Here is a 27,857-nt window from a genome sequence, read left to right as displayed (position 1 = left end):
TGTGTCTGACGGGGCCGAAAATACCCGAATACTTATACGACACTGCCGAAGTCGATTGACATTCTTTTTTATGATAACAAATGTCAAAATCTTTCGTTCATTTAGCACAAAATGTAATTTACAGAAAGATATTAGCGATTTATGCAAATTACGGTGGTAATTGCGCATCAATTCTGACCAAAATTTGCTAAAAAGTAGTGTTTCTTTGGTTGACAGAGGGGACAAAATTGAAAAATATAAACAAAATGGAAACGTCACCTGATTGATGTGCTGTGTTGTGATTCCAGTTTTTCTCATAACAACCGTCTATCAACCGTGTCGGACAATATAAAAAAGTGTTTGTTACGTGATTTGTTGTGCCATTGTTGTGATAGTATTCGTTTCTGATGTGACCTCATTATGAATTGGTTCGACACGTCAGGCCTGACGAGTTTGGCAAAGACAGCCTTGAAGGAGGCCCAGAAGACCATCGACAAGGCTCTAGACATACAGGATGAGAGCGGCGAGGAGCCGGAGGATGAGTCCCCGCCGCAGAGCACCGCGAAATCGTCTCCGAGCAAGAGTGGGACGCCTCAAAAAGACAGTGATTTCTTCTCTTCGTGGGGCTTGACCGTGAGCGCTGAGAGTGGCAAGGATGACCCCATCAAAGAGCAGCCAGTGGTCACGGAGAGCCCGTCGAAGTCGACCTCGCAGAGCTTGTGGGGATCCTTCGCAGGTTCATTCTTTGAACAACCTACAAGTGAGCATGATTCCACCATAGTCCAACCTCCCAAAGCCAAATCTATGAATGTGATTGCTGACGCCAAATATGGCAGTCAAGATGATTTATTTTCTAAAAGCCAGCTAGTTATGTCAGACGGGGCTGAAGGTTTAGAATTCAAGATTGCTAAAACATCAAAAGATGATTTTTCAAAAGTTGAAGACCGGAGAGGTTCAACGCGTTCAAATAGGTTATCATTGGTGTCTAGCAGAAACAGTTCTGATTCTGTAGAAGTTTTGTCACACAGTTTAAAAACTACCCCCGATTCAGAAGCAGCTTCCGGGCAGTCCATGTCGCACAGCAGCAGTGTGGGGCAAAAACTCAACTCTGACTCTGTGGAAATATTACCCGATAGTTTGGTTAGTCCGAGTTCTATTGAGTGCCTTGGCTTTGACAGTTACTCTAGTGATAGAAATAGTAGCTCCACATCATCCCACTTATCTCCTGGTGATGTGAGCGATAAGAAGTCCACTCCTGTGGGAGAGCGGACTGAGAGAGCCGAGACTGCTGATAGTGTGAGCCTGGTTGCAGACGATGATGAAGATACTATGTCTTATAATTCTATATCGGAGTGTACCGCACCAACAGTTTTAGATACAGACGACAAATCTGCTAGTCCCTTTCCAAAAATGCTTAGGAGTGAAAGTCGAAAAATTTTAGAGAAGGATTTCATACATTTAGAACAGTCGGTGTTGCCCCATCGAATGCAAATCAGTGAGAACTCATCTAATGATGGCTCATGGTCTGATAGAACTCTAAACGCTGACAATGAGAGCATTATTTTGGAAAATACAGTAGAAGAGCCAAAAAAAGAAATGGATCAAGAAGATATTTTGATGGAGAAACTTAGTGACTCCTCGTCGTTTTACAATGTGAACGTGTCTGTGGACATGCTCAGGTCTGAGAGTTCTGCATTTGTAAATGTTGAGAAGCAGCAGTGCAGCGGGCCTGACAGCGACTCCTCCCAAAAAGAGGGGAGCTTAAAGGAGAGGACTTCTCCAATTAGTTCAGATAGTAAAAGTGATTTAGTGAAGATTGGCTCCGACAGGACGTCTGGACACACGTCTGGGGATGAGCTGGAGACAGCCACTTCGTCGGATATTGAAATAATTCCAAGCCCCAACGGTGACGGTCATTTTTGCAGAAGTAGTCCAGCCAAGTATGGGTTAAGGCAGTCCAAATTTGATGGAACAACATCACCGAACCTGGTAGACTTGGTGCTGGGGAAGTCATTAGCTACAAAGATACGGGGACACAATCGGGAGTTGTCGGAGGCTTCCATTCAAAGCAACACCAGTGATGAGAGTCAGAGTTCTGAGAATGAGAGGTTGATGAGAAGGCTGTGTGAAATGGCCGAAATCTTGGAGGCACGGGAGAACAGACTGATGGAGGTGAGCCGGAACAATGCGGAGCTGGCGGAGAGTAATGCGGACCTCAAGAGCCAGCTGGACTCGATGGTGGCCAAGCACGAGAGCGGCGAAATCAACATGATCACTGAAGACTACACACAGAGGATGTCGGCGTTGGAAAAGAAATTCCAGCAAGCGATAAGAGAAAAGGTAATTATGTTGTTATTATTATTTACAAAGTGGTAGAGCATGTGATAAGTGATACGCTATCATCTTTCTGATAGTGGTAACACACTGCAGATTCTTTTTGTGGGTCAAAACTAAACTGACCCAATTTTATTTTATTATTCTATTCTATTTTTTTAATTTACTTTTTTTGTGTAGAGGTATATCTTTCAATCAGGCAAATTCTGTCTTAATAACTACAGTCATCTTGGGAATCTTTGAACAGTAAAAAATTCATGCATTATTATATTACAAGGTGACTGTGAGGTTTACTACTGGAATTAAAATTCATTTAAATTATTTGTATTTAACTACCTACCTACCATTTCAACTGAAATAACTCATAGGCAAAGGTAGTAATTTTCACCACACCAACACATGTGGGTAGAAATTTAATTTCAAATTTTCGTCAATCGTCAATGATCGCCCACATCTGCTGAAGTCATTTTCGCGGTAGGAATGCCTAAAGTATTTCCTTTGCATTAGAAAAACGTTTTAACTACCTTCGAAACTCCAAACATTGTTATTACTCTAATTAAAACAAACGGGGAAGGTGGTTCATTACCGATTAATTTTTTTTGTGTTTTTCAATAAACCTCTATCAAAAATATGCTCCAGGTGAGGCTCGAACTCACAACCCCGGCATTCCTCACACGTACACTGCCTTATAAGTACCGTGCGCTAACCAATTGCGCCACTGGAGCCGTGCCCGTCGCGGCTGAAAAATCCCGGATAGTTGCACCGTCGCGACGCTTATCCGAATTTACATTTTCCGTGTGCTTTTTAACGTCCGTATTGACAAACATTACTATGAGGTCTCACAGTGCGAGTGAACGCACAGGGTGACACACGAATTAATCACAGAGCTCCATCAAACGCTGTGCGTTCGATTTGCCGCTTCACTTAATAAGCAATCATCGTTTGTGAATACGGGCGTAATACACATTCGTTATAATGAGGGTTTTTGTAAACCCTGTTATTTTGTAAACTGTTTACGTGACATTGGCGAAATCATGGTTCTCAAAACCAAGCCGTTGCCATAATAAAAGAAGAAGAAGTATAATGAGGGTCGTTACTAAACCGTAATTTATCCTGTATTCGTTGATTGAAACAGGATCAGCTAAGAAAACAACTAGATACCCTCAAGACCGAGTCGTCTCGGAAGAACTCGTCCGACCTCGAGAACAGCCTGAAAGAGAAAGACGACGTTATCACCCAGCTACAGGAGGAGGGAGAGAAGCTGGCGCGGCAGCAGCTGCAGCACTCCAACATCATCAAGAAGCTCCGCGCCAAGGAGAAGGACAATGAACAGGTCATCAAGAGCCTAAGGTGAGTGCCTTTTTGGTAACCTTTATCTATAAAAGCGAAAGGTCACTGACGATTGATTGATTCCTTTTTGCGAGTGTTCCACTGATGATGTCAGTCATGAGCAGTCTGCCCATCATATCTTGTGGGAGTGTGATCTTTGGAAACATGAACGTGATATAATGCTTAATTCAATACAACATACATCTGTTTCCGCAATTTATTACACCGATCTTGTCGCGACAAGGAAAAATTTCCGTGCTTTTAAGCGATTTTGTGAAAAATATTATTGGCAGGTAGTTGCTAATTGCTCATAAGATAGGCCCCCTTAATTTAATTTATTGTCCGTGGTGCATAATCTTTTATTAAAGGTTTTAAACCTTTGTTTGTCACCTGTCATCCGATTTGCAATGGAGGGAAGTCGAACCTTAATTTCGAACTCCTCCTATTCTGATTAATTTCGTTGCGGGTCCAATGACAGTTTAACTTTCCCCCGGGACAAACTTGACCTTCATTGGTTGGGTTTTTGTGGCGGTCAAGCTGTAGATCCTGACTACATAGGAGTTGCAGTGGTGGGAACGAGAGGTGGCGTCCCGTGACGATTGACTGACTGAATCACTCACTCATCACGAAATCTCAGAAACTACAAGTGCTAGGAGTCTCAAATTTTGCATGGGGTTTCCTTTTAGAACGTAGGTGCTCACTAAGACAGGATTTTGCAAAATTCAACCCCTAAGGGAATAAAACGGGATCCACGCGTACGAAGTCGCGGGCGGCCGCTAGTGGAATAATATTATTATCTTTGTGTAGGTACTTATTTAGGACTTGCACTTATTGACTTTCAAAATTGTGACTTTGCATGTGGCGGTATGTGTTTACGTCGAGCGTGCTAGGGCAAGTTGGAATGGAGTACATTTTCACACGATAACAAATTGTTCGTTCGTCACCTTGAGTCAAACAACACATTGCCTTATTGGCTAGATAGGTTATAGAATTGAATTTTGTTGATATATATTGTCTGCAACTTAACGATCTACAAAAGGCTTGCACCATCTGTTAATTAATAGTCACAAATGACGTTATCACGAGACGTATTTTTAAAGAATGCATTGAATTTGCATTCAAATCTGCATTAATCGTATACGATTTACACCAATTATATTCGCATTGTATTAGTTTTGGTAATTCATCAAATAAGACATCTCGTCGTTTCTCTTCGCTATTTTAATTTGCTAAGCAAATAATTATCGTGCAGCGCGACCGGTGGATATGGAAATCCTTGGGTGAAGCTTTCGTCCAGCAGTAGACGTCATTTGTCTGAAACGAACGTACGAAGCAAATATCGTAAGCGTACCAGAAACGCAGCGTAGGACGTTCTTCCACAAGGTAGAAGGACGACCTCATAAAGGAAGGCGCTGGATGCAGGCTGCTACCAACCGGTGATTATGGATATCATTAGGGAGAGTCTTATGTTCAGCAGTGGACGTCCTATTGCTGAAATGATGATGATGATGATGAATTTGACTAAATGTAAAGCATTGACGTCATTCCAGAGACAAGATAGCAGACCAGACGAGCGAGCTAGAGCGACTGAAGCGCTCGCTTTCTGCCAAGGAAGAGCTGGAGGTGAGCCAGGTGGAAGCCGTGTACCGGCTCACCACCGCCAACAAGAAGCTGGACGCCGAGCTGGCAGAGGTAAGTGGAGGAGATCAGTAGCCTTATTCACGTAACAAAACAACAACGACAACAAAACACTGAGTTGCGATCCTATCGAGTAATCGTTCTATCGAAATGAACCTTGTGAATACGGATTTAGAACTGTTTTTCAATGGGACGACGTAACAAAACTTCAATGACAACAATCGCTGAGTTGCGATCCTATCGAGTAATCGTTCTATCGAAATGACCCTTGTGAATACGGATTTAGAACTGTTTTCAATGGGACGACGTAACAAAACTTCAAAGACAACAAATCGCTGAGTTGCGATCCTATCGAGTAATCGTTCTATCAAAATGACCCTTGTGAATACGGATTTATAACTGTTTTTAATGGGATGACTTCTGAACGTCAGCGAGATCTTGACAGTCAAAATACGTGAATTAGGCCACAGGTTGTCAATGATGTCGGAAAGGCCAAAGAAAACAAAAAACGGACGTAAATGATGGGCCCCAACCTACATAAATATTGGAGATCAGTCTTCAATCTTTGCTTGAGTTTGAATCGAGTTTTAAGTTTCGTTCTATAATACCCACCCATTGGGTGTTCTAAATGCATTTGGTTTAGCACACATTACACAACGTATGGCTATAAAATAAGCCTATTACAAATTAACTAGCGTGCGGGATTTACCTATATGAGTATTTTATCAGTTCTTGTTAACGATGTGTATGGTTTCTATACGAGTATTATCCGCTGTTGTTATTGGTGGTTCGGTATTATAACTAACATTTGTTAATGATTATAAAATAGCGGTAATTTTTCTGAGAATATTTTAATTTATCATTTCTAGATCGTTATAATTCATTATCTCCTCGTTACCAGTTTATTAAGCATTTAATCATTCATCAGTAACACGTGTGAGTCATGCACTGCATCGCGTATTTGTTATAAGTGTATCTAAGTACATAAATGACTGTGATTTATTTGTCTTGTAACAACATTTTTCATATTGGTAATTAGTTCGTAATTATTTGTTTTGAACTACACGATAGATTACATGCTTTCGCAATGTTTCGTCGAGAAATATACATGATGGATTCAAACTGCAAATAAAATATTTGTAGTGATTCTTTATATCTTATTTTAACTCGTAACATGTCTAGTTTACGTAGTACCAGGCCTGTTCATCTCCGCGAGTTTACATCGAAAACAAAACACGCACGATGGCCCCCTACAGGATTACTATTCGACAAGGCTTCACATACGAGCGAGCATTGACTCACGCACGCGTATTCTGTGTATGATGGAAAAAAATAAAGAAAATGGTGTACTTAATACTGTGCAGTATTTAACTGCCTAAATAATAATAAAAATGTACTTTTTTAAGTTGCCAGAAGACACTGAGAGCTAAATAAGTAGATAATTCATGCTAAATCATGTATTTCCTCCGCCATTTTCTGCAGTTTGGCACCTCACGTCACATCATTTTACCGAAGTCAGCCCTATAGTTTCGGCGCAATACCGATCACTGACGTTTGTCAACAAAATAGTGCTTGACTTTTGAGACAAGCTAAATTACATATATTTTTTTTAAATACCTTCGTCAAGTAAAACTTCTGTACGTAGTAGGTACTTATTATTATTCTGTGGTAGTACCTTCGGCCTACCTATACAAAAATGCAGAGCATGAATTCTTTTCATATCGGTATTTTAGAAAAAGGTGTCTTTTATTTAGCGAATAAAACGTAACGAAGAGAGCCGGCGTTGATGTGTTGTAGACAAAAAGCGCGCTAGACGACGCTACACACCGGCTGGAGTCGACGCGGACGTCGCTGGACGCGGCGCGGCGCGAGCTCACCGCGCTCCGCGGCAGCGGCGACGAGCTGGCCCGCACACGCGCGGCACACGCGCGTCTCGAGCACGACTTGCGTGCCGCCCGTGCTGACGCCGCCGCGCGCGCCGCCGAGCTGGCGCGCCTGCGGGCCGACGTCACGGCCGGTGAGTGTGACGTCATTGGTGAGGAGCAGCCCGCGACCTGCGTGCCGCCCGTGCTGAAGCTGCCGCGCGTGCTGCCGAGCTGGCGCGCCTCCGGGCCGACGTCACGGCCGGTGAGTGTGACGTCATTGGTGAGGAGCAGCCCGCGACCTGCGTGCCGCCCGTGCTGAAGCTGCCGCGCGTGCTGCCGAGCTGGCGCGCCTCCGGGCCGACGTCACGGCCGGTGAGTGTGACGTCACGCGCGCCTCGAGCACGACCTGCGTGCTGCCGAGCTGGCGCGCCTGCGGGCCGACGTCACGGCCGGTGAGTGTGACGTCATTGGTGAGGAGCAGCCCGCGACCTGCGTGCCGCCCGTGCTGACGCTGCCGCGCGTGCTGCCGAGCTGGCGCGCCTGCGGGCCGACGTCACGGCCGGTGAGTGTGACGTCACTGGCGAGGAGCAGCCCGCGACCGAAGCGGCGGTAGGACGTCGATTAGAATCGTAGGTCGTTTGACGTCGCGTCGTATTCCAACGAGAGGAGTGGGAGTCGATAAGACGATGAGCGAGTTAAAAGTTGCAAGTCAATCCACTTCACTGCACTGCGTTTTTCTCGATCATCAGCGTTCTATGTTTCTTTTTCCGATTTTGTATTCACATCTGCAGCTTGTTACTTTTCCGAGCAGGTTCATAACGCAGTGGTGATGTAGCATGGGTTGGCACCCGGGGCGATCACCCCCCTCCCCCCGTCATAAGTCCTATGGCACCCCCTAACCCATAGGATTTAGGGGTTACCTACCGATTCGAAGATTGAAAGACAATCGCACCTCCCCGTATCATGAGATAGACCGCAGACTTGTCATGGCAGATCCGCTAATTAGTACTAATCTGCGCGACTTGTGTCACCCCCTGAGGCTTGGCACCCGGGGCGGACCGCCCCCACCGCCCCCCCTCTTACGCCGCTAGTGTCATAACGATGACTTCCCCTATCATTATTTCAGAGGAGCGTCGCTGGGCGAGCCGCGAAGAAGCGCTTCGACGGGAGGTCCGCGAGGCTCGCGAGCTGGCGTGCGCGGACGCAGCGCCGGCGCCCGCTGAGTCGTGCGGGGCCCTGCTGGCGCAGCTGGCGGCCCTGCAGCGCGCCGCTCTCCAGCGGGACACCGCGCACGCGCACCACACGCGCGCCCTCCGCGCCCAGCTGGGTGAGTGTCGCGCGGGGCCCGGCGCCCCGGCCTCGTGCGGGCCCTGCTGGCGCAGCTGGCGGCCCTGCAGCGCGCCGCTCTCCAGCGGGACACCGCGCACGCGCACCACACGCGCGCCCTCCGCGCCCAGCTGGGTGAGTGTCGCGCGGGGCCCGGCGCCCCGGCCTCGTGCGGGCCCTGCTGGCGCAGCTGGCGGCCCTGCAGCGCGCCGCTCTCCAGCGGGACACCGCGCACGCGCACCACACGCGCGCCCTCCGCGCCCAGCTGGGTGAGTGTCGCGCGGGGCCCGGCGCCCCGGCCTCGTGCGGGCCCTGCTGGCGCAGCTGGCGGCCCTGCAGCGCGCCGCTCTCCAGCGGGACACCGCGCACGCGCACCACACGCGCGCCCTCCGCGCCCAGCTGGGTGAGTGTCGCGCGGGGCCCGGCGCCCCGGCCTCGTGCGGGCCCTGCTGGCGCAGCTGGCGGCCCTGCAGCGCGCCGCTCTCCAGCGGGACACCGCGCACGCGCACCACACGCGCGCCCTCCGCGCCCAGCTGGGTGAGTGTCGCGCGGGGCCCGGCGCCCCGGCCTCGTGCGGGCCCTGCTGGCGCAGCTGGCGGCCCTGCAGCGCGCCGCTCTCCAGCGGGACACCGCGCACGCGCACCACACGCGCGCCCTCCGCGCCCAGCTGGGTGAGTGTCGCGCGGGGCCCGGCGCCCCGGCCTCGTGCGGGCCCTGCTGGCGCAGCTGGCGGCCCTGCAGCGCGCCGCTCTCCAGCGGGACACCGCGCACGCGCACCACACGCGCGCCCTCCGCGCCCAGCTGGGTGAGTGTCGCGCGGGGCCCGGCGCCCCGGCCTCGTGCGGGCCCTGCTGGCGCAGCTGGCGGCCCTGCAGCATCTCTTCAGCGTCGAGCCTCCTTCCTATTTCCCCATATGACGATATGTCATCAGGACATTCAGTCTTCGCTGCGGGTCAAAGTCAAAGTCAAAATTTCTTTATTTGTTTGGACTAATAAATAGTTCTTACAAATCGTCATTTTGCTCTTAAGGAGCCTCTACATGTCTCATAATCTTTTTACCCTACCAGCGCTTCGAGACCAACATTTGGCAAGTGCTGAGAAGAAGCGCCGCAACAAACTCAGTCACCACTGTCTGCCGGTTAATATAAAAAAATAGAAAAAGCAGTAGTAGGTACATTTGATTCAGGAGCAGTTAATAGAAAAAGCAGTAGTAGGTACATTTGATTCAGGAGCAGTTCGCGGGACCACGACCTTCACTAATTTACCAGAAGCAAATGGATTCAGGACAGGCCCCACTTTCCCACTGGGCACTTTGGGCACGTGCCCAGGGCCCCGCGACGGAAGGGGCCCCCGTCTGCTCAAAAGACCTTTTTCTAGATGACAAGGGCCCCCTTGATCCGTAAGTGCCCAGGGCCCCTAGTAGGTTAAAGACGGCCCTGATTCAGGAAGACGAGTTAAGGTTTAATCTGCGCATATTTGTTCAGTCGCTTTTACTGCCTTTTCTACTGTGTCAAAACCTCACGGTTAATGACGACCACCCCCACTCACCCAGTATATGTTTTGTATAACTTTAGCTGGATTCAGATGAATACGGCGACAACGCTACCTTTTTTTTTGGCTAAACTAATATACTTACGAGCAAAAGTATGGAATCACCATCTTGTGTGTTGTTCCGAATGATTTGAAGAACTCAATGATTATCGTATCTACAGTGTTAAGCTAAACTATAACATAACCCTTAAACTGGTACCATTTTTTATTTAATTTTCTTAGTCATTAAGTTCTAATGATCACTCGAACCTAATGATTCCATACTTTTGCTTGCGAGTGTAGATAAAAACCGTATATTCCTCCGTTTCCAGCGGAAGCGGAGACATCTTTAGCCAAGGCAGTGGAACGTGAGCGGGTGTCTCGCGAGGAGGCGGCGGCGGCTACCTCTCGCTTGAGCGCGGCAGAAGGCTTGCTACAGGACGCACAGGCTCGCCTAGACGCCGTCACCGCGCACGCACAGCAGTTGCTCAATAGAGTCACTAAGCTGGAGGAAGAACTAGCCAAGTGAGTCACATCTACTACCGTAGGTTGTGAAGGCAGAGACTTAGCGAAGGCAGATTCTCCATGCTCCAAAAGGAAGGCGAAGTCTACCTCATCTGGCCGCGGCAGAAGGCTTGCTACAGGACGCACAGGCGCGCCTGGACGCCGTCACCGCGCACGCACAGCAACTGCTCAATAGAGTCATTAAGCTGGAGGAAGAACTGGCCAAGTGAGTAACATCTACTACCATAGGTTGTGGAAGCAGAGACTTAGCGAAGGCAGATTCTCCATGCTCCAAAAGGAAGGCGAAGTCTACCTCATCTGGCCGCGGCAGAAGGCTTGCTACAGGACGCACAGACACGCCTGGACGCCGTGACCGCGCACGCACAGCAGCTGTTGAATAGAGTCACTAAGCTGGAGGAGGAACTGGCCAAGTGAGTAACATCTCTACAAACTTGACCTCCTCTGGTTGGGTTTTTATTGGCTGTCAAGCCGTAGATCCTGGCTACACAGGAGTTGCAGCGGTGGGTACGAGAGGTGGGAATAGTCCTGTGTCTACTACCGTAAGTTGTGGAAGCAAAGACTCTTAGCGAAGGCAGATTCTCCATGCTCCAAAAGGAAGGCGAAGTCTACCTCATCTGGCCGCGGCGGAAGGCTTGCTACAGGACGCACAGGCGCGCCTGGACGCCGTCACCGCGCACGCACAGCAGTTGTTGAATAGAGTCACTAAGCTGGAAGAGGAGCTGGCCAAGTGAGTCACATAGTACAACTAGGTTGTGGAGGCGAAGATATCCCTAGGGAAGGCAGTGGAGCGTGAGCGGGTGTCGCGCAGGCGTGTCTGGATGCTTTCATTGTGCATACGCAGCAGCTGCTGAATAGAGTCACCAAGCTGGAAGAGGAGCTGGCCAAGTGAGTGATAAGTCTTTTATTGTAGATTAGGAAGGCGGACACATCTCCTTTAAAGATGGGTATCGCGGTTCTAAGACGGCGGAACCCTCATCCGAGGGCTTACTATAGGATGCGCAGGCGCGCCTCGACGCCGTGACCGCGCACGCACAGCAGCTGTTGAATAGGGTCACTAAATTGGATGAATAACTAGCCAAGTAAGTGATATCGACTACCGTAGGCTATGGAAGCTATCCCACCGTTTCCAGCGGAAGCGGAGACATCTTTAGCCAAGGCGGTGGAGCGCGAGCGAGTGTCTCGTGAGGAGGCGGCGGCGGCTACCTCTCGCTTGAGCGCGGCGGAAGGCTTGCTACAGGACGCACAGGCTCGCCTGGACGCCGTCACCGCGCACGCACAGCAACTGTTAAATAGAGTCACTAAGCTGGAGGAAGAACTGGCCAAGTGAGTTACATCTACTACCGTAGGTTGTGGAGGCACTCTTAACAAAGGCTTTAACTCCCAAAAGGAGGGCGAAGTCTACCTCATCTGGCCGCGGCTGAAGGCTTGCTACAGGACGCACAGGCACGCCTGGACGCCGTCACCGCGCACGCACAGCAGTTGTTGAATAGAGTCACTAAGCTGGAGGAGGAACTAGCCAAGTAAGTGACATCTATCATTGAAGAGAAGAACAGAAAGGAAGGCGGACACATCCCTTTTGAAGATTGATATCAGCCGAGGGTTTACTATAGAATCTGCAGGCGTGTCTGGATGCTTTCATTGCGCACGCGCAACAACTGCTTAATAGAGTCACTAAGCTGGAGGAGGAACTGGCCAAGTAAGTGATATCTACCATTGAAGAGAAGTAGGACAGGAGTGGCCAAGTGAGTGACAATTACCTCTAGACTAGGGTGGCGGGGATATACTTCTCGCTTGGTACCGGCCGAGGGCTTGCTGCAGGACGCGCAGGCGCGCCTCGACGCCGTCACTGCGCACGCACAGCAGTTGCTCAATAGAGTCACTAAGCTGGAAGAGGAGCTGGCCAAGTGAGTTACATCTACTACTGTAGGTTGTGGAGGCAGAGACTCTTAACAAAGGCAGATACTCCAAAAGGAGGGCGAAGTCTACCTCTTCTGGCCGCGGCAGAAGGCTTGCTACAGGACGCACAGGCGCGCCTTGACGCCGTCACAGCGCACGCACAGCAGTTGTTGAATAGGGTCACTAAGCTGGAAGAGGAGCTAACCAAGTGAGTGACATCTACTACCGTAAGTTGTGGAAGCAGAGACTTAGCGAAGGCAGATTCTCCATGCTCCAAAAGGAAGGCGAAGTCTACCTCATCTGGCCTCGGTGGAAGGCTTGCTGCAGGACGCACAGGCGCGCCTCGACGCCGTCACCGCGCACGCACAGCAACTGCTCAACAGAGTCACTAAGCTGGAGGAGGAGCTGGCCAAGTGAGTGATAAGTCTTTCATTGTAGATTAGGAAAGCGGACACATCTCCTTTGAAGATGGGTATCGCGGAAGAAGACGGCGGAACTCTCAGCCGAGGGCTTACTATAGGATACGCAAGCGCACCTCGACGCCGTCACCGCGCACGCACAGCAGCTGTTGAATAGGGTCACTAAACTGGAGGAGGAACTAGCCAAGTGAGTGACATCGACTACCGTAGGCTATGAAGGCAGAGACTCTGAGCGAAAGCAGATACCACGAAAGAAGGACGAATTCTACCTCACCTGGCCGCGGCGGAAGGCTTACTACAGGACACACAGGCACGCCTCGACGCCGTCACCGCGCACGCACAGCAACTGCTCAATAGGGTCACCAAGCTGGAAGAGGAACTGGCTAAATGAGTAATATTCTACTAATGTATGCTCTGTAGAGGTGGAGACATCCTTAGCGAGAGCAGATACGGAAAGAGGGCGAAGTCTACCTCACCTGGCTGCGGCGGAAGGCTTGCTGGAGGACGCGCAGGCGCGCCTTGACGCCGTCACAGCGCACGCACAGCAGTTGTTGAATAGGGTCACTAAGCTGGAGGAAGAACTGGCCAAGTGAGTGACATAGTACAACTAGGTTGTGGAGGCGAAGATATCCCTAGGGAAGGCAGTGGAGCATGAGCGGGTATCGCGCAGGCGTGTGTGGAGACTCACTGCGCACGCTGCTCAATAGGGTCACCAAGCTCGAAGAGCAGCTGGCCAAGTAACGGGACTATTCCCACCTCTCGTTCCCACCACTGCAACTCCTGTGTAGCCAGGATCTACAGCTTGACCGCCACAAAAACCCAACCAATGAAGGTCAAGTTTGTCCCGGGGGAAAGTTAAACTGTCATTGGACCCGCAACGAAATTAATCAGAAGAACATAGGAGGAGTTCGAAATTAAGGTTCGACTTCCCTCCATTGCAAAGCGGATGACAGGTGACAAACAAAGGTTTAAAACCTTTAAGAAAAAGATTATGCACCACGGACAATAAATTAAATTAAGGGGGCCTATCTTATGAGCAATTAGCAACTACCTGCCAATAATATTTTTCACAAAATCGCTTAAAAGCACGGAAATTTTTCCTTGTCGCGACAAGATCGGTGTAATAAATTGCGGAAACAGATGTATGTTGTATTGAATTAAGCATTATATCACGTTCATGTTTCCAAAGATCACACTCCCACAAGATATGATGGGCAGACTGCTCATGACTGACATCATCAGTGGAACACTCGCAAAAAGGAGACGGAACTAGTTTGAATTCGTGAAGTTTATGTTTAAAGTTGCCATGTCCCGTGAGGAATTGCGACGAGCAATGGTCGATTTCTAACCATCGCCTAGTTAGACGTTCGCGTACATTCGGGAAGAATTTATATAAGTGACGTCCTTTGACTGACGTATCCCATCTTTTTTGCCATTCATTAAGTAAATCTTCTTCAACGACTTCTCGGGAATCAAATAATCGACTTATTTTAGAACGATCGCGGCTATTTAAGAAATCTGAGGTTATATTTTCCCTTGATGCGAAGTACATAGCCGCACGCTTTTGTACCTCTAAGTCGACCGGCAGTACACCAGCCAGGACTGGCAGAGCCTCCGTGCTCACAGTTCTGTAAGCTTTGCAAAGAAAAATCAATGCAAGGCGTTGACTTTGGAGTAGTTTCCGTCGAGCGGCTCCTATAGTAGCTCTGTCAGCCCAAACTGGTGCACCATAGCAAATGGAGCTTAAATAAGTGGCCGAATATATTACTCGGAGGATTTTAAACGTTAGACCCCACGTCGAGGTTGAAATGTGACTTAAGGCATAAAAGTTCTTTTTAGCTTTTTCACCGATCTGTTTAATGTGCTCGACAAAACTAAAGTTTTTCTCTAAAATTAGTCCGAGATAGCAAACAGATTCCCGTTTTTTAACAGTTATTTCATTGAATTTAATGCGAGGCAAAACTTTAAGATAACCTTTCAATAGAAGCTGATAAGTTTTGTGAGGGGCAAACTGCAAACGATTCCTGTCTCCCCATTGAGATATTAAATTCAAGCATGTATCCGCTAGATTTTCAAGCTTTGATCTAGTGTCAGCCTCTATTAAAAGGAGACCGTCATCAGCGTACCCGGTTAACGAACAGCCTTCGGGTAATGGTAATGCTAGAAAATCATCGAAACCCAAATTCCAAAGGTAGGGCCCTAGGACCGATCCTTGGGGACAGCCGCGCGTGAGCACCTTTGATTCAGCATGATGGCCGAGTTTTAATTTAGCTGGCCAAGTAAGTGACATCTACCATTGTAAATTAGGGAGACGAGCACATCCCTTGCAAAGGTAGATATCTACCTCCCGCCTGGCCGCGGCGGAAGGCTTACTACAGGACGCACAGGCGCGCCTCGACGCCGTCACCGCGCACGCACAACAGTTGTTGAATAGAGTTACTAAACTGGAGGAGGAACTAGCCAAGTGAGTGACATCTACCATTGAAGAGAAGGACAGGAAGGAAGGCGGACACATCCCTTTTGAAGATGGATATCAGCCGAGGGTTTACTATAGAATCTGCAGGCGTGTCTGGATGCTTTCATTGCGCACGCACAGTAGCTGCTGAATAGGGTCACTAAGCTGGAGGAGGAGTTGGCCAAGTAAGTCACATCTACCATTGTAAATTAGGGAGGCGGACACATTCCTTGCGAAGGTGGATATCGCGGAAGAAGGCAGCGGCTACCTCCCGCCTGGCCACGGACTGCTGACTGCAACTGCTCAATAGGGTTACTAAGCTGGAAGAAAAGTTGGCCAAGTGAGTGACAATTAGCACTGTAGACTAGGGTCATCATCATCATCATCATCATCTCAGCAATAGGACGTTCACTGCTGAACATAGGCCTCCCCCAATGCTTTCCATGTTGCCCCATTGGTAGTGGCTTGCGTCCAGCGCCTTAACGATATAGACTAGGGTGGCGGAGATATACTTCTAGCTTGGTACCGGCGGGAGGGTTTAATGCAGGACGCGCAGGCGCGCCTCGACGCCGTCACCGCGCACGCACAGCAACTGCTCAATAGGGTCACTAAGCTGGAGGAGGAACTAGCCAAGTAAGTGACATCTACCATTGAAGAGAAGGACAGGAAGGAAGGCGGACACATCCCTTTTGCAGATGGATATCAGCCGAGGGTTTACTATAGAATCTGCAGGCGTGTCTGGATGCTTTCATTGCGCACGCGCAGCAACTGATTAATAGAGTCACTAAGCTCATGGCCAAGTGAGTGACAATTACCTCTAGACTAGGTGGCGGGGATATACTTCTCGCTTGAGCGCGGCGGAAGGCTTGCTACAGGACGCGCAGGCGCGCCTCGACGTCGTCACCGCGCACGCACAGCAACTGCTCAATAGGGTCACCAAACTGGAAGAGGAACTAGCCAAGTGAGTGACTTTGACGTGCTTAGGGACCTGTGATCAATTGTCCCCCCCCCATGTTTCATAAATAATTAAGAATGATAACTTAATCGTGTAGACATTCATGCCGACTATCGTTTATGACCACCCTGAGCGAGTTCCAAAAACCAAAACTGTTTCTAGAAAGACAGATCACTGCTAGCACCGATGCACTGCACACTTTGACGTAACGAAGTAGAATTTTGCATTTGCAATAAATATTGTACATTAAACTTACTTATGATGTAAACGTAAAGAGAAAGATGTGATTCAGGTCTAAAACGTAACACGTAATTAACACCAGTAGAAAAAGGACGGGGTTGCTAAAAGTTTCTAAAGACAACGCACATTTGTTGTAAAGCTTAAGGAATGTACACATACTTCCAGCAAAACATCCGAGCTGGACAGGGTTCTGTGCGAGAAGGCAGCGACGGCGTCGGAGCTTCGCGGGCAGCTGGCGGCGGCGCAGCAAGCGCTGGACGCCGAGCGAGCGGCGCTGGATACTGAGAGGAAGCGGAACTCTATCCTTCAGGTACTATCTTTTTTATTCTTTACTAGCTTTTGCCCGCGGCTTCACCCACCTGGAATTTTGTCTGTCACAGAAAAACTTTATCCCCCGCGTCCCTGTTTCGATTACCGGGATAAAAACTATAATAAGTCCTTTCCCGGGACTCAAACTGTCTATATGCCAAATTTCATCAAAATCGGTTCAGTGGTTTAGGCGTGAAAGCAAGACAAACAAACAGACAGAGTTACTTTCGCATTTATAATATTAGTATAGAAGTTGTAGATTAGCTTTAGCCCCCGGCTTCACCCGCGTGAAATTTAGTTCGTCACAGATCGTCATAAATTATATATTATTCTGGGTTATAAAGACTAATATTGTAAAGTTTCATCAAAATCCGTTCAGTAGTTTTTGCGTGAAAGAGTAACAGACATCCAGATATCCATACAAACTTTCGCATTTATAATTAGTAGGAAGTAGGATTCGGGCTTTGGCTTCGTGTGGTTGGCACATTTAGCCCGGGTCGAGTAATTGATATTTTAAGTAATTGGGTATTTAACACCATTCTCCAATAATTCTAAAGCACAACTTTTTTAAAAAAGACACTTCGTTCTGGTTTATAAAACTTCATTAACCGCTTGAGTCCCAGACGGCATTAATGAATGTCATAACAATTGATTATCTATTGTGTCTAGATTCGCGGGCCTTGAAGGATTAATTTGAAATTACCTATAAATTAAGATTTTTGGTTACAAAATGGTGACGTATTACCATACAAAATCTATGAGAATCTCGTTTTGACAGTTTTTATAAGGCAATAAAAATAACGACTTCAGGCATACCGTTACCATGATTATTACTGTTAATTTCGTACGATGTATGTGACGTAGTTAAGAGTTATTATCTATAGTAAGTTGTAATGCAATTCCAGGAGCAAATAACGTCTCGCGGGGACGTGTCGCCGCCGCACTCCGTTTCTTCCGACACCTTTTCCGCCTCCATGTGGCCTATGGTGAGTTATGTTTTGTGTAATTATTAATTTTTAAATTTCGAGTCCAGCGCTTTGGCAAATTACGGTTTTATTTAAAACACTAGTTTTTGCCCGCGGAAGCGAAGTTCGTGTGAAATTCAGTTCGTCACAGATTATTATAAATTACTTCATACCTTCGCGAAAAACAACTTTCTGTACGTAAAGCCCGGTCTGTGAGCACGTAGAATTTTGACCAATGACCCCAAGCTACCCATCTTTATCGCTCGCGCGTAATTATATTGATATCGCGCTCGCACACTCACTGCGGGCGCCCGTCGCACAGTCGCGACAGCAATATAATTACGCGTGAGCGATAAGGATGGGTAGCTTGGGGTCATTGGACAGAATTCTACGTGCTCACAGACCAGACTTTAGTACTTATTATTATTATGTGGTTCAGCTACTAAATAGCTCACCACTCGGCTAAAGATGCGCGCCGCGACAAGTGGTTATCACGCCATTTTATCGCTGTCGCCCATACATTTTGACGTCGATAAAAGTTATCACGGCGCGCATTATGTATGTGACTTTGTTGGTGTACCTAATAAATAAATAAATGTTAGGCCTACAGTGCGAACAAATACAGAATACAAAATAGAGAGTTTTAACTAACAATAAAACTTACCTATTATTTTTCCAACAATATCCGGAATCCATCTTGTTGAGTAAAGCCCCTGTCTTTTTCATGGTTTTTTCGTCTTAGCCACTTCCTCCCTTCGACTTCCGGCGCCACCATCGCTCGTTTTGGTGGGGGCAATGGCGGCGACCGGAATATGGCGCGGCTTTTTGATCATTATACTTACTCACGATGTACCAGGTAGGCATTACCTGGATTCCGGATATTGTTGGAAAAATAATAGGTAAGTTTTATTGTTAGTTAAAACTCTCTATTATTTGTTCCGTGCCAATATCCGGAATCCATCTTGTTGAGTGATGTGTTTGTTATCTCCTGGTAGTCAAATGATGATGCTACGTCTTATGAAAAATAAATACAGGTTATAGGTATATTAAATCTATATTTTCATGATAATGAATGTATACTACAGATCATCAGGCAAAATCTAGTCTACTTTCAATAATCTATTTATTAATTTGTAACATAAATTACTGCACCGGTTCAAAGAAATTAGATAGAGAAACCGAGTGCGATAAATCAGTATCAGATGCTTGATTAATTATTTCTTTTTGGTAATAGGTCCTAAATGTATGCTCTTGCCTCCAGTTACCGGTTGCAAGAATTTGGTCTACTGGAAAATGTTCTATCCAATTTAGAGACGCTACGGCGGACCGCACAGAGCCCGGCGGGGCCTCCACGCCTGCGTCCCGCAGCACGGACTTGATCCAGCCGCCGAGAACCGTTCTGGATGCCGGTTTTGGGTCTCCCCTCGCAGTAATAAAAAGCTCTTTGATATTACCTTGTCTCCGACGATCTTGTGATATTGCAATCAACTGTCGAATCCAATGCACGCAATCGAGGTTTTGGTTTGGGTGCTTCTTAAGTTTCCAACCCGATTGCCTGTAACTACAGCTGTCAGTTTTAGATCCAAATTTAGGCCACAGAAGTATTGAATCGCCCTCGTCCACGCACGACTCTGGGTCGATTATCAGTAGGGTAAGGTCGTGTACTCTGCGTCCCGATGCTAACAGCAATAAAATCGCAGCACGACGGGATACCTGATATAGATTGCTAGAATCAGGTGCACTATTTTCCAAACATTTTAATAGCTCCTTTACATTCCAGATAGGTGGTTTGGTTTTCTTCTCTTTTGCCACTGAAACAGCCTTAAGAATATGCTTGACAAAAAAGTTAGATGACAAATTAGTATTTGTGAAAGTCGCTATGACAGATTTGTGGACCAAAATTGTACGATAAGCCAAACCCTCGTCGTTATGCAAGTGTGCCAGATAACGAGCGACTTGCTCCGGGCTCGGGCTGGTGTAGGAGATGGAGTTAGCGCCGCACCAGGTTTTCCATTTGTTCCACGCCGGTCTATAGGTATTTAAAGTGGATTTTCGCCAGCTAGACATTAACAGAGACGTTTCTTCTTGCGACCAACCTTTTATCTCATCAAACCACCCGATACCAGCCATGCCTCCAAACATATTTCGTGGATCTGGGGCGGATGCATCTCGGTTCTCGTGTCGATGAGTACTTGTTCCAGGTTCGGTATGCGGTATGGTCCCCGAATGGCGCGGGCTTGAAGGTCCGCTCTCCAAAAGACCTTGTTCCACTTCGGGGTGATCAAAACATACCGACCTTTCGCCGTGTTGAGATACGACAGTACTTGGGGAATCAAATTCGGCGGAGGGAACAGCCACGCCAGGTCGTAATCCCACTGCTGCAGGAAGGCGTTGTGAAAAATTGCTTCGTCGTCCTGCGTGTCCATTGTTACGTACCTCCGAACCACGTGAGCCGTCTTCGATGCGAACAAGTCCACTTCCGGCGTTCCCCACATCTGGAATATTACATTCGTGGCTTCCTCGGTCAAATTCCACTCCGGGCAGGCCTGGCCCCGGGATAATGCGTCCACTTCGCAGTTGAATCTGCCCGGGAAGTACTGTGCCGTCAGATGAATATTGAGCTGGTCCATTACTGTCAACAGTCGCCGAGTGAGGTCTAACAGTTTCTTCGATCTGGTTCCGCCTTCCTTGTTGACGTACGCCACTACCGTACGGTTGTCCGTTTGTAACAATATGTGAGCATTCTGTAGCGACTCGCTCTGTTGTATCGCCGCGAAAACCGCATAGAGCTCTTTGAGGTTGGCATGCCATGTGAGTTGTCGTTTTGTCCACTGACCTGACATGTTCACATCTCCCAGTTGAGCTGCCCAGCCGTAGTCGGACGCGTCCGTGGTCAGCAGGTGTGATATCGGGGCTGTATGTATCGCTGACGAGTCCCGTACGGCTTCCATCCACCAACTCATCTCGGTAAGAACAGGTTCTGGTATACTTACTCGCTTGTAGGGGTGCGCTTTGGGAAGCTGTCGGCTGTAGTACTGCATAGTCCGACAGTGTAGTCGCCCTCTGCGTACGACGAATGAGGCAAAGTTGAGTCTCCCCAGAAGTGACTGGGCTTGTCGGAGAGACCAGCTGCCCCTGGACATCTGACTTTGAAGGGCCATGCGTAGCGTTAGGCGCTTCGGTTCCGACAGGGACTTCGTGTTGAGTTTGGTGTCCCATGTAACTCCCAGAAACTCCAGGCGTTGAGTCGGAACCAGTACAGATTTGTCCACGTTGATCGTCCATCCGAGTCGTCGCATCAGGCTCACCATAAAAACGACGTGGTCGTGTAAAATATGGCGAGACTGATTGACCAGCAAGAAATCGTCCAAATAAACCACACACCTGATATTGTGACTCCTCAGATATTCTGCGATCCAGTTCGTCAGGGAAGTGAACGTTCTCGGTGCCGATGACAGGCCAAACGGAAGGCAGGTCATCTGGAGCAGCTCGCCGTTGTAGATCAGTCTCAGGAACCTTCGATGCTGCTCGGCTATAGGTAGATGAAAGTACGCTTGGCTGAGATCCACCTTCACCATCCAGTCTTCGCTCTGTAAGAAACTTGGCACGCGAAAATGACTGAACAGATGAAACTTTTTCAATTTGACAAATTTGTTTAACTGTTTCAAATTGAAAATGGGACGGAATGAACCGTCGGCTTTTGGCACTAGAAAAAACTTCGATAGGTAACTGGGATTTATCTGTGCCCTCTCTAGTACATGTGTGTCTAACATTTGCTTTATTTGTTGAGACATGTGACGACTTCTTTTTGTTTCGAAATGTTTGATAATCGATTGATTGGGTGATATTAGGGGTGGCTTCATTATAAACGGGATACGTACTCCTTTCAGCAGTTTGCATATGTGATCGGGAGCTCCCAGGGTTTCCCAAACATGCAAATATTGCCGCAGACAACCACCCCGAAAGCTTTTGTAGTCATGCACGATTATTTTTGGCAGGGGAGTGTGACCTTGGTTTCTTACCCTTATAGACTCGCTTGTTCTTGTTGGTAGATGTCCTGTTGTCAAAAGACTTGCCATGACCTTTATTTTTGTCCTTCGAGCCTGAAGAGTTACCTCGAAAATTGTTGCCGCCAGATTGTTTGCTCGTCGACGGCTTCGGCGTATTGTCGCTGGAACGATTTCGATTCGGTCCCACATGGTGCGTAGTCTGTAATGAAGGTGTTAGTTTTTCGGCCCCCCCAATTTTTTGAAGGTATGTTGCCAATAAGTCGCCATCAAACAAATTATCTGCACTTGGAGGAATTTTTTGCAAGGCTCCGCAATGATATTCCTCTGAAATTTGCTTTAAAATACACTCCCTGCGCATGTGAATACAGTCAGCCCTCCTGCCGCAACATATTTGTAAAATGTCATCAGTTACTTTTGTATAATTACTCTCTTTACCAAATGATTGCTCAATTTTATCAAATAAAGATTTGGGCGTGAGCGTTGTATTTTTATCATTCGACCAATCTACTAAGTTTTGTAAAGTCATAAGCAATTCGTCTTTCTGAGTCAGAATAGCGCTCGATAATGCAGCGTAGGTCCTCTCTAAAAGATACAAACGATCTTCATTGGCACTAGACTCTTTGAAACGTCTCAATTCATCGTTGATGTTGAGTTCTATAAAACCCGGGGTAGCTAGGTATTTTTTCTGTGTTTCAGAAAAACGAATTGCATACCAATCGTTGCATTTAAATCTTTGTAACTGAGATAATTTAGCTAAATGAGTCTCGTTAGCTTTAGGAAATGGCGGATCCTTCAGTGAAGTCGACAAATCCGATAATTTTAATTGCTGACTATCGGTTGCAACCGTGTCAGGCGGTGGGCGGAGGCCCAGCTCGCCAACCGGACAACGGACGGGTTCACTGACCTCTTGGATCGCCGGCGCCACGCATGCTTGTGGCTCTAATTGCTTTTGAGTAATTAAATTAGTCAAAAAAGCTACCTGTTGCGACAGAAATTCAAATCTCATGTCACTCACGCTTTCCTTTCTCGATCGTTTCGGTCTTCTTTCCGGACTCGAATCCTCCGACGACGACGCACTGCTCGTACTTGGAGAACGACTTCTTCTTCGCGATGAACTTTCACCAAAATTATCACTTCGTTGCACATTTTCACTATTTTCGTTCTCCATAATGAAGGGAGGATTCACTTTTATTATTATTATTTAAATATACTTGGGTAGATTTTTATAAGAAAAAACCAATAATTATTGCTAAGACGTGTTATGATCAAAAAGCCGCGCCATATTCCGGTCGCCGCCATTGCCCCCACCAAAACGAGCGATGGTGGCGCCGGAAGTCGAAGGGAGGAAGTGGCTAAGACGAAAAAACCATGAAAAAGACAGGGGCTTTACTCAACAAGATGGATTCCGGATATTGGCACGGAACAAATAATATTTTATTTCATTACAAAAGTACATTAAATAAAATAACATACAGGGTTTGGAGTTTCCTTTTAAGCATACAGTTGCTTGTGTTAGGAAACACCGCTCTTGTGTTAACAATATTTAAGTAGAACTTATTCTGCCGTTTCGTGTAGTGGTTCAGAACGGACTACTATGCCGAGAGGTCCCGGGTTCGATTCCCGGCCGGGCAGAAATTTAAATGATGAATTTTAATTTCTGTGACGGGTCTGGGTGTGACTATGTATAATATGTATGAATGTATTAAATTATGTTCTATGATAAATGTATTATCAATAGGTAATTTATTATGGGAGAAAATTAAGAATAATATAAATAATTAACCTATGTAGACTAAATATTTACAAATAAAAAAAATAAAAAAAGTGTATAAGTAGTATATCTGTTAAGCTAGCACCCATAACACAAGCATTAAGTTGCTTACTTTGGGGCTAGCTGGCGCTGTGTGAAATTGTCCAAAGATTTATTTATTTATTCTAATCTCTATTGTACCGCGTGTCAGTGTGTGTGTGTGTGTGAATACTATGTATAAGGTTTGACTAGGTTTTCGATATCGAACAGGATTTAACATTCGTGTCTCATATTCCAGGACGAGGGATCCATCACGCCGACGGGCGCGGGCGCGGGCGCCTCGCTGTCGGCCGCGCTGGGTGTTGAGGACGCGCTCACCAGGCGCGACGGCTCCTTGCGAGCGTTGACGGCCCAGCTGCACCAAGCACGAGCTGAGAGGAGCCGCGCTTGTGACAGTCTTGCGGCGCTGCAGGCGCGTTTAGATGATTACCAGGTGCGTTAGGAAGATTCTTCTTTGGTCAGTCGAGATCTCGTTCTTCTTTCGGGGCACTGGGCGTGGAGGATGCGGTTACAATCCGTGACGGCTCTTTGCGTGCGCTGACGGCACAGCTGCATCAAGCACGAGCGGAGAGAAGCCGCGCTTGCGACAGTCTAGCGGCGCTGCAGGCGCGATTGGATGACTACCAGGTGCGGCAGGAAGTTTCTTCTTCCGTCAGTTTAGATCTTTTTCTTCTTTCGGAGCACCACCCGCCGCGACGGCTCCCTGCGTGCGTTGACGGCCCAGCTACATCAAGCAAGAGCGGAGAGAAGTCGCGCTTGCGACAGTCTTGCGGCGCTGCAGGCGCGTTTGGATGATTACCAGGTGCGACATTGCTCTTTCTTCTTCCATCAGTTTAGAACTCATTCTTCTAGCGGCACTCAACGTAGAAGACACGCCTGTAACAGCTCCCTATGCGCATTGACCGCGTAACTGCACCAGGTGCGGGCAGAGCAGGTGCGCCTTGATGACTACCAGGTACGTCATTGCTCCTTCTTCCATTAATTTAGGTCTCATTCTTCTGTCGGCCGCGCTGGGTGTTGAAGACGCGCTCACCCGCCGCGACGGCTCCCTACGTGCGTTGACGGCCCAGCTGCACCAAGCAAGAGCGGAGAGGAGCCGCGCTTGTGACAGTCTTGCGGCGTTGCAGGCGCGTTTAGATGATTACCAGGTGCGTCAAGATTAGTACAGGTCTCTTTCTTCTGTCGACCGCGTTGAGCGTGAAAAGATACCAGGCGCGAGCGGAGAGGAGCCGCGCTTGCGACAGTCTTGCGGCGCTGCAGGCGCGGTTAGATGACTACCAGGTGCGTTAGAAGGATTCTCCTACTTTTCTCGAGTCCAGGTCTCGTTAATCTTTCGGTGGCGCTGAGAGTGAAAGGATCAACGCACTGCGACGACTTTATTCCGCGACGGCTTGTGACAGCCTCGCGGCGCTGCAGGCGCTGTTAGATGACTACCAGGTGCGGCATTGCTCTTTCTTCTTCCGTCAGTTAAGATCTCATTCTTCTAGCGGCACTCAACGTAGAAGACACGCCTGTAACAGCTCCCTATGCGCATTGACCGCGTAACTGCACCAGACGTGGGCAAAACAGGCGTACCTTGATGACTACCAGGTACGTCATTGCTCCTTCTTCCATTAATCTAGACCTCATTCTTCTGTCGGCCGCGCTGGGTGTTGAAGACGCGCTCACCCGCCGCGACGGCTCCTTGCGTGCGTTGACGGCGCAGCTGCACCAAGCACGAGCTGAGAGGAGCCGCGCTTGTGACAGTCTTGCGGCATTGCAGGCGCGGTTAGATGACTACCAGGTGCGTCAGGAGGATCAGTACTCAGTATCAGACCCTTTCTTCTTTCGGCGGCGCTGAGCATGAAAGATACCGATGCGCTGCAACGTGACGGGCACTTATATGCATTGCATAGCTGCACCAAATACGAGCGGAGAGAAGTCGCGCCTGCGACAGTTTAATGGCACTGCAGGTGCGGTTAGACGATTACCAGGTGCGTTAGGATTCTCCTACCTTCCGTCAATCTAGGTCTCTTTGATGTGGTTACAATCCGTGACGGCTCCTTACGTGCTTTGACGGCGCAGCTGCATCAAGCACGAGCGGAGAGGAGCCGCGCTTGCGACAGTCTTGCGGCGTTGCAGGCGCGGTTGGATGACTACCAGGTACGTCATTTCTTCTACCTTCCGTCAAATTTACATTCAAAAAGGCTCTGCGCAACTATTTCAAAGACTAAAACCTTTTTTTTTTCTTTTTTTTTTTATTATTATGTTTATGTATCTAGGTGTATGTCTATTATATTAATATGTATTCGTATGTTATTTATTTTATCTAATGCTATGTAAGTATATTAATTAAACGTCATATTTATTACACCGCCTTAGTCTCTCTGCTCGACCTGTGGTTGACTGGCAGATAATGCCACCTGGCATTAAGTCCGCCACTGTACAGTTGTATGTGCAAAAGTGTAAATAAATAAATAAAAATAAATAAATCCAAGTCTCGTTCTCTCGGCGGCGCTGAGCGTGAATGATGCCGATGCGCCGCGACGCGACGGATTCTTACATGCTGGCTGCACCAAGCGTGAGCTCAAAGGAGTTACGCCTGCGACAGCCTGGCGGCGCTGCAGGTGCGGCTAGATGATTACCAAGTATGTCAGTAGGATTCTCCTACCTTCCACCAGTCCAGGTCTCATTCTTCTGTCGGCGGTGCGATACCTTACTCCGCGACGGCTTGTGACAGCTTCACGGCGCTGCAGGCGTGGTTAGATGACTACCAGGTGCGGCATTGCTCTTTCTTCTTCCATCAGTTTAGAACTCATTCTTCTAGCGGCACTGAGCGTAGAAGACACACCTGTAACAGCTCCCTATGCGCATTGACAACTACCAGGTGCGTCATTGCTCCTTGTTCCATTAATCTAGGTCTCGTTATTCTGTCGGCCGCGCTGGGTGTTGAAGACGCGCTCACCCGCTGCGACGGCTCCTTACGTGCGTTGACGGCACAGCTGCATCAAGCAAGAGCGGAGAGAAGCCGCGCCTGCGACAGTCTGGCGGCGCTGCAGGCGCGGTTGGATGACTACCAAAGTACCAAGTATGTCATTCCTCCTACCTTCCGTCAGTCGAGATATCATTCTTCTATTAGCAGCACTGAGCGCAATGCACGCGGAGCTGCACCAAGCACGAAGTGAGAGAAGTCGCACCTATGATAGCCTCCGCCAGTGTGTCGATATCGAAACATAGTATAGACAACGCAGTGTGGCGCGCATGCGTATGACGTTTCCAAATGCGCGGCGAGGGTAGCATGCGTATCTTACTTCCTACTAATATTATAAATGCGAAAGTTTGGATGTCATGATGTCTGGATGTTTGTTACTCTTTCACGCAAAAACTACTGAACGGATATTGTTGAAACTTTACAGTATTACTGTTTATAACCCAGATTAACATATAGGCTATAATTTATGACCATCTATGACATACTAAATTTCACGCGGGTGAAACCGCGGGCAAAAGCTATACACTATACGTGCATTAACAGCTGGGCGCTAACAAGCAGGGTACTCACCTGCCATGTTGATGTAGCACGTAACCTAGCATGTAACGTATCCAACCGGTTGGATTAGGTTAAGAGTACGGTTCGTCCACGGTCATCGCGTACCTAGCTGCGAGCTTCCGGGGCCGCCTGTGTTCGCAATAATACCGTCGCTCAGCGAGTCGCTGCGATCTCCCTGCGAACCACGCGCGAGCAGCAGGCTCGTGCCAAGTGAGTACATACTCACTTGATACAGTATCTGATGTATCAGTGGCAGCCACGAGCCGGAAGACGTAGCGTGGGCAGGCCTCCCACTAGATGGACCGACGATCTGGTGAAGGTCGCGGGAGGTACCTGGATGCAAGCGGCGCAGGACCGGTCTTTGTGGAAATCCTTGGGGGAGGCCTTTGTCCAGCAGTGGACGTCTTTCGGCTGAAACGAACGAACGAACAGTATCTAATACATTACATGTTACACGGCTAGATGAGTACCCTGCTCAATGGACCCGCGTCAGACGGCCGGAGCGGGCCCACTCCTCAGCAGGAGGGGGCGCCCGCAAGGTTTAACATAGGTCGTTCCTTGAGTAACGGCACAGAATATTAATAAGTACAACGCAACGTACAGAAGTTTTCCTTCGCGAATGTATTTAAAAAAATGTATGCTCAATGTCATTAACAATATGGTGTAATTTAGCCTGTCTCAAGAGTCAAGCACCATTTTGTTGACAAACGTCAGTGATCGGCACTGCGCCGAAGCTATAGGGC

At 48.2% G+C, this 27,857-nt stretch overlaps 2 protein-coding genes and 1 non-coding gene across 3 annotated transcripts; 1 reads left to right on the top strand and 2 right to left on the bottom strand.

Moving 5' to 3' along the window:
* Positions 1 to 26: 26 nt before the first annotated feature.
* LOC135077360 (TATA element modulatory factor) lies at positions 27 to 17,484 on the top strand. Its single transcript, XM_063971884.1, has 12 exons — positions 27 to 2,319; positions 3,449 to 3,663; positions 5,193 to 5,334; positions 7,078 to 7,407; positions 7,546 to 7,707; positions 8,274 to 8,606; positions 8,662 to 8,874; positions 8,930 to 9,008; positions 9,148 to 9,276; positions 10,334 to 10,526; positions 16,657 to 16,801; positions 17,470 to 17,484. The coding sequence occupies exons 1-12, from the start codon at positions 400 to 402 to the stop codon at positions 17,482 to 17,484; spliced, it is 3,876 nt and encodes a 1,291-aa protein (XP_063827954.1). The 5' UTR covers positions 27 to 399.
* Trnai-uau (transfer RNA isoleucine (anticodon UAU)) lies at positions 2,945 to 3,038 on the bottom strand. Its single transcript has 2 exons — positions 3,001 to 3,038; positions 2,945 to 2,980 (listed from the first exon to the last, which is right to left on the bottom strand). It is a non-coding gene; the product is annotated as a tRNA-Ile (tRNA).
* Positions 17,485 to 18,554: 1,070 nt separating the features above from the next.
* On the bottom strand, positions 18,555 to 22,966 carry LOC135077240 (uncharacterized). The gene is made up of 2 exons (XM_063971780.1): positions 22,791 to 22,966; positions 18,555 to 22,125 (listed from the first exon to the last, which is right to left on the bottom strand). The coding sequence occupies exon 2, from the start codon at positions 21,663 to 21,665 to the stop codon at positions 18,909 to 18,911; it is 2,757 nt and encodes a 918-aa protein (XP_063827850.1). The 5' UTR covers positions 21,666 to 22,125; positions 22,791 to 22,966; the 3' UTR covers positions 18,555 to 18,908.
* Positions 22,967 to 27,857: the final 4,891 nt, after the last annotated feature.

The sequence above is a fragment of the Ostrinia nubilalis genome, chromosome 13 (assembly GCF_963855985.1).
Source record: "Ostrinia nubilalis chromosome 13, ilOstNubi1.1, whole genome shotgun sequence".
Lineage (NCBI taxonomy): Eukaryota > Metazoa > Arthropoda > Insecta > Lepidoptera > Crambidae > Ostrinia > Ostrinia nubilalis.
The sequence above is the reverse complement of the archived record's forward strand: the minus strand, read 5'-3'. Positions and strand labels throughout refer to the sequence as shown.

Coding starts and splice junctions, on each gene's coding strand:
- LOC135077360 (XM_063971884.1), top strand. CDS start 400: ATGAATTGGTTCGACACGTCAGGCCTGACGAGTTTGGCAAAGACAGCC. Junction 3,664..5,192: donor CAGGTCATCAAGAGCCTAAG/GTGAGTGCCTTT, acceptor ACGTCATTCCAG/AGACAAGATAGCAGACCAGA. Junction 7,708..8,273: donor GCGGGCCGACGTCACGGCCG/GTGAGTGTGACG, acceptor ATTATTTCAGAG/GAGCGTCGCTGGGCGAGCCG.
- LOC135077240 (XM_063971780.1), bottom strand. CDS start 21,665: ATGCAAACTGCTGAAAGGAGTACGTATCCCGTTTATAATGAAGCCACC.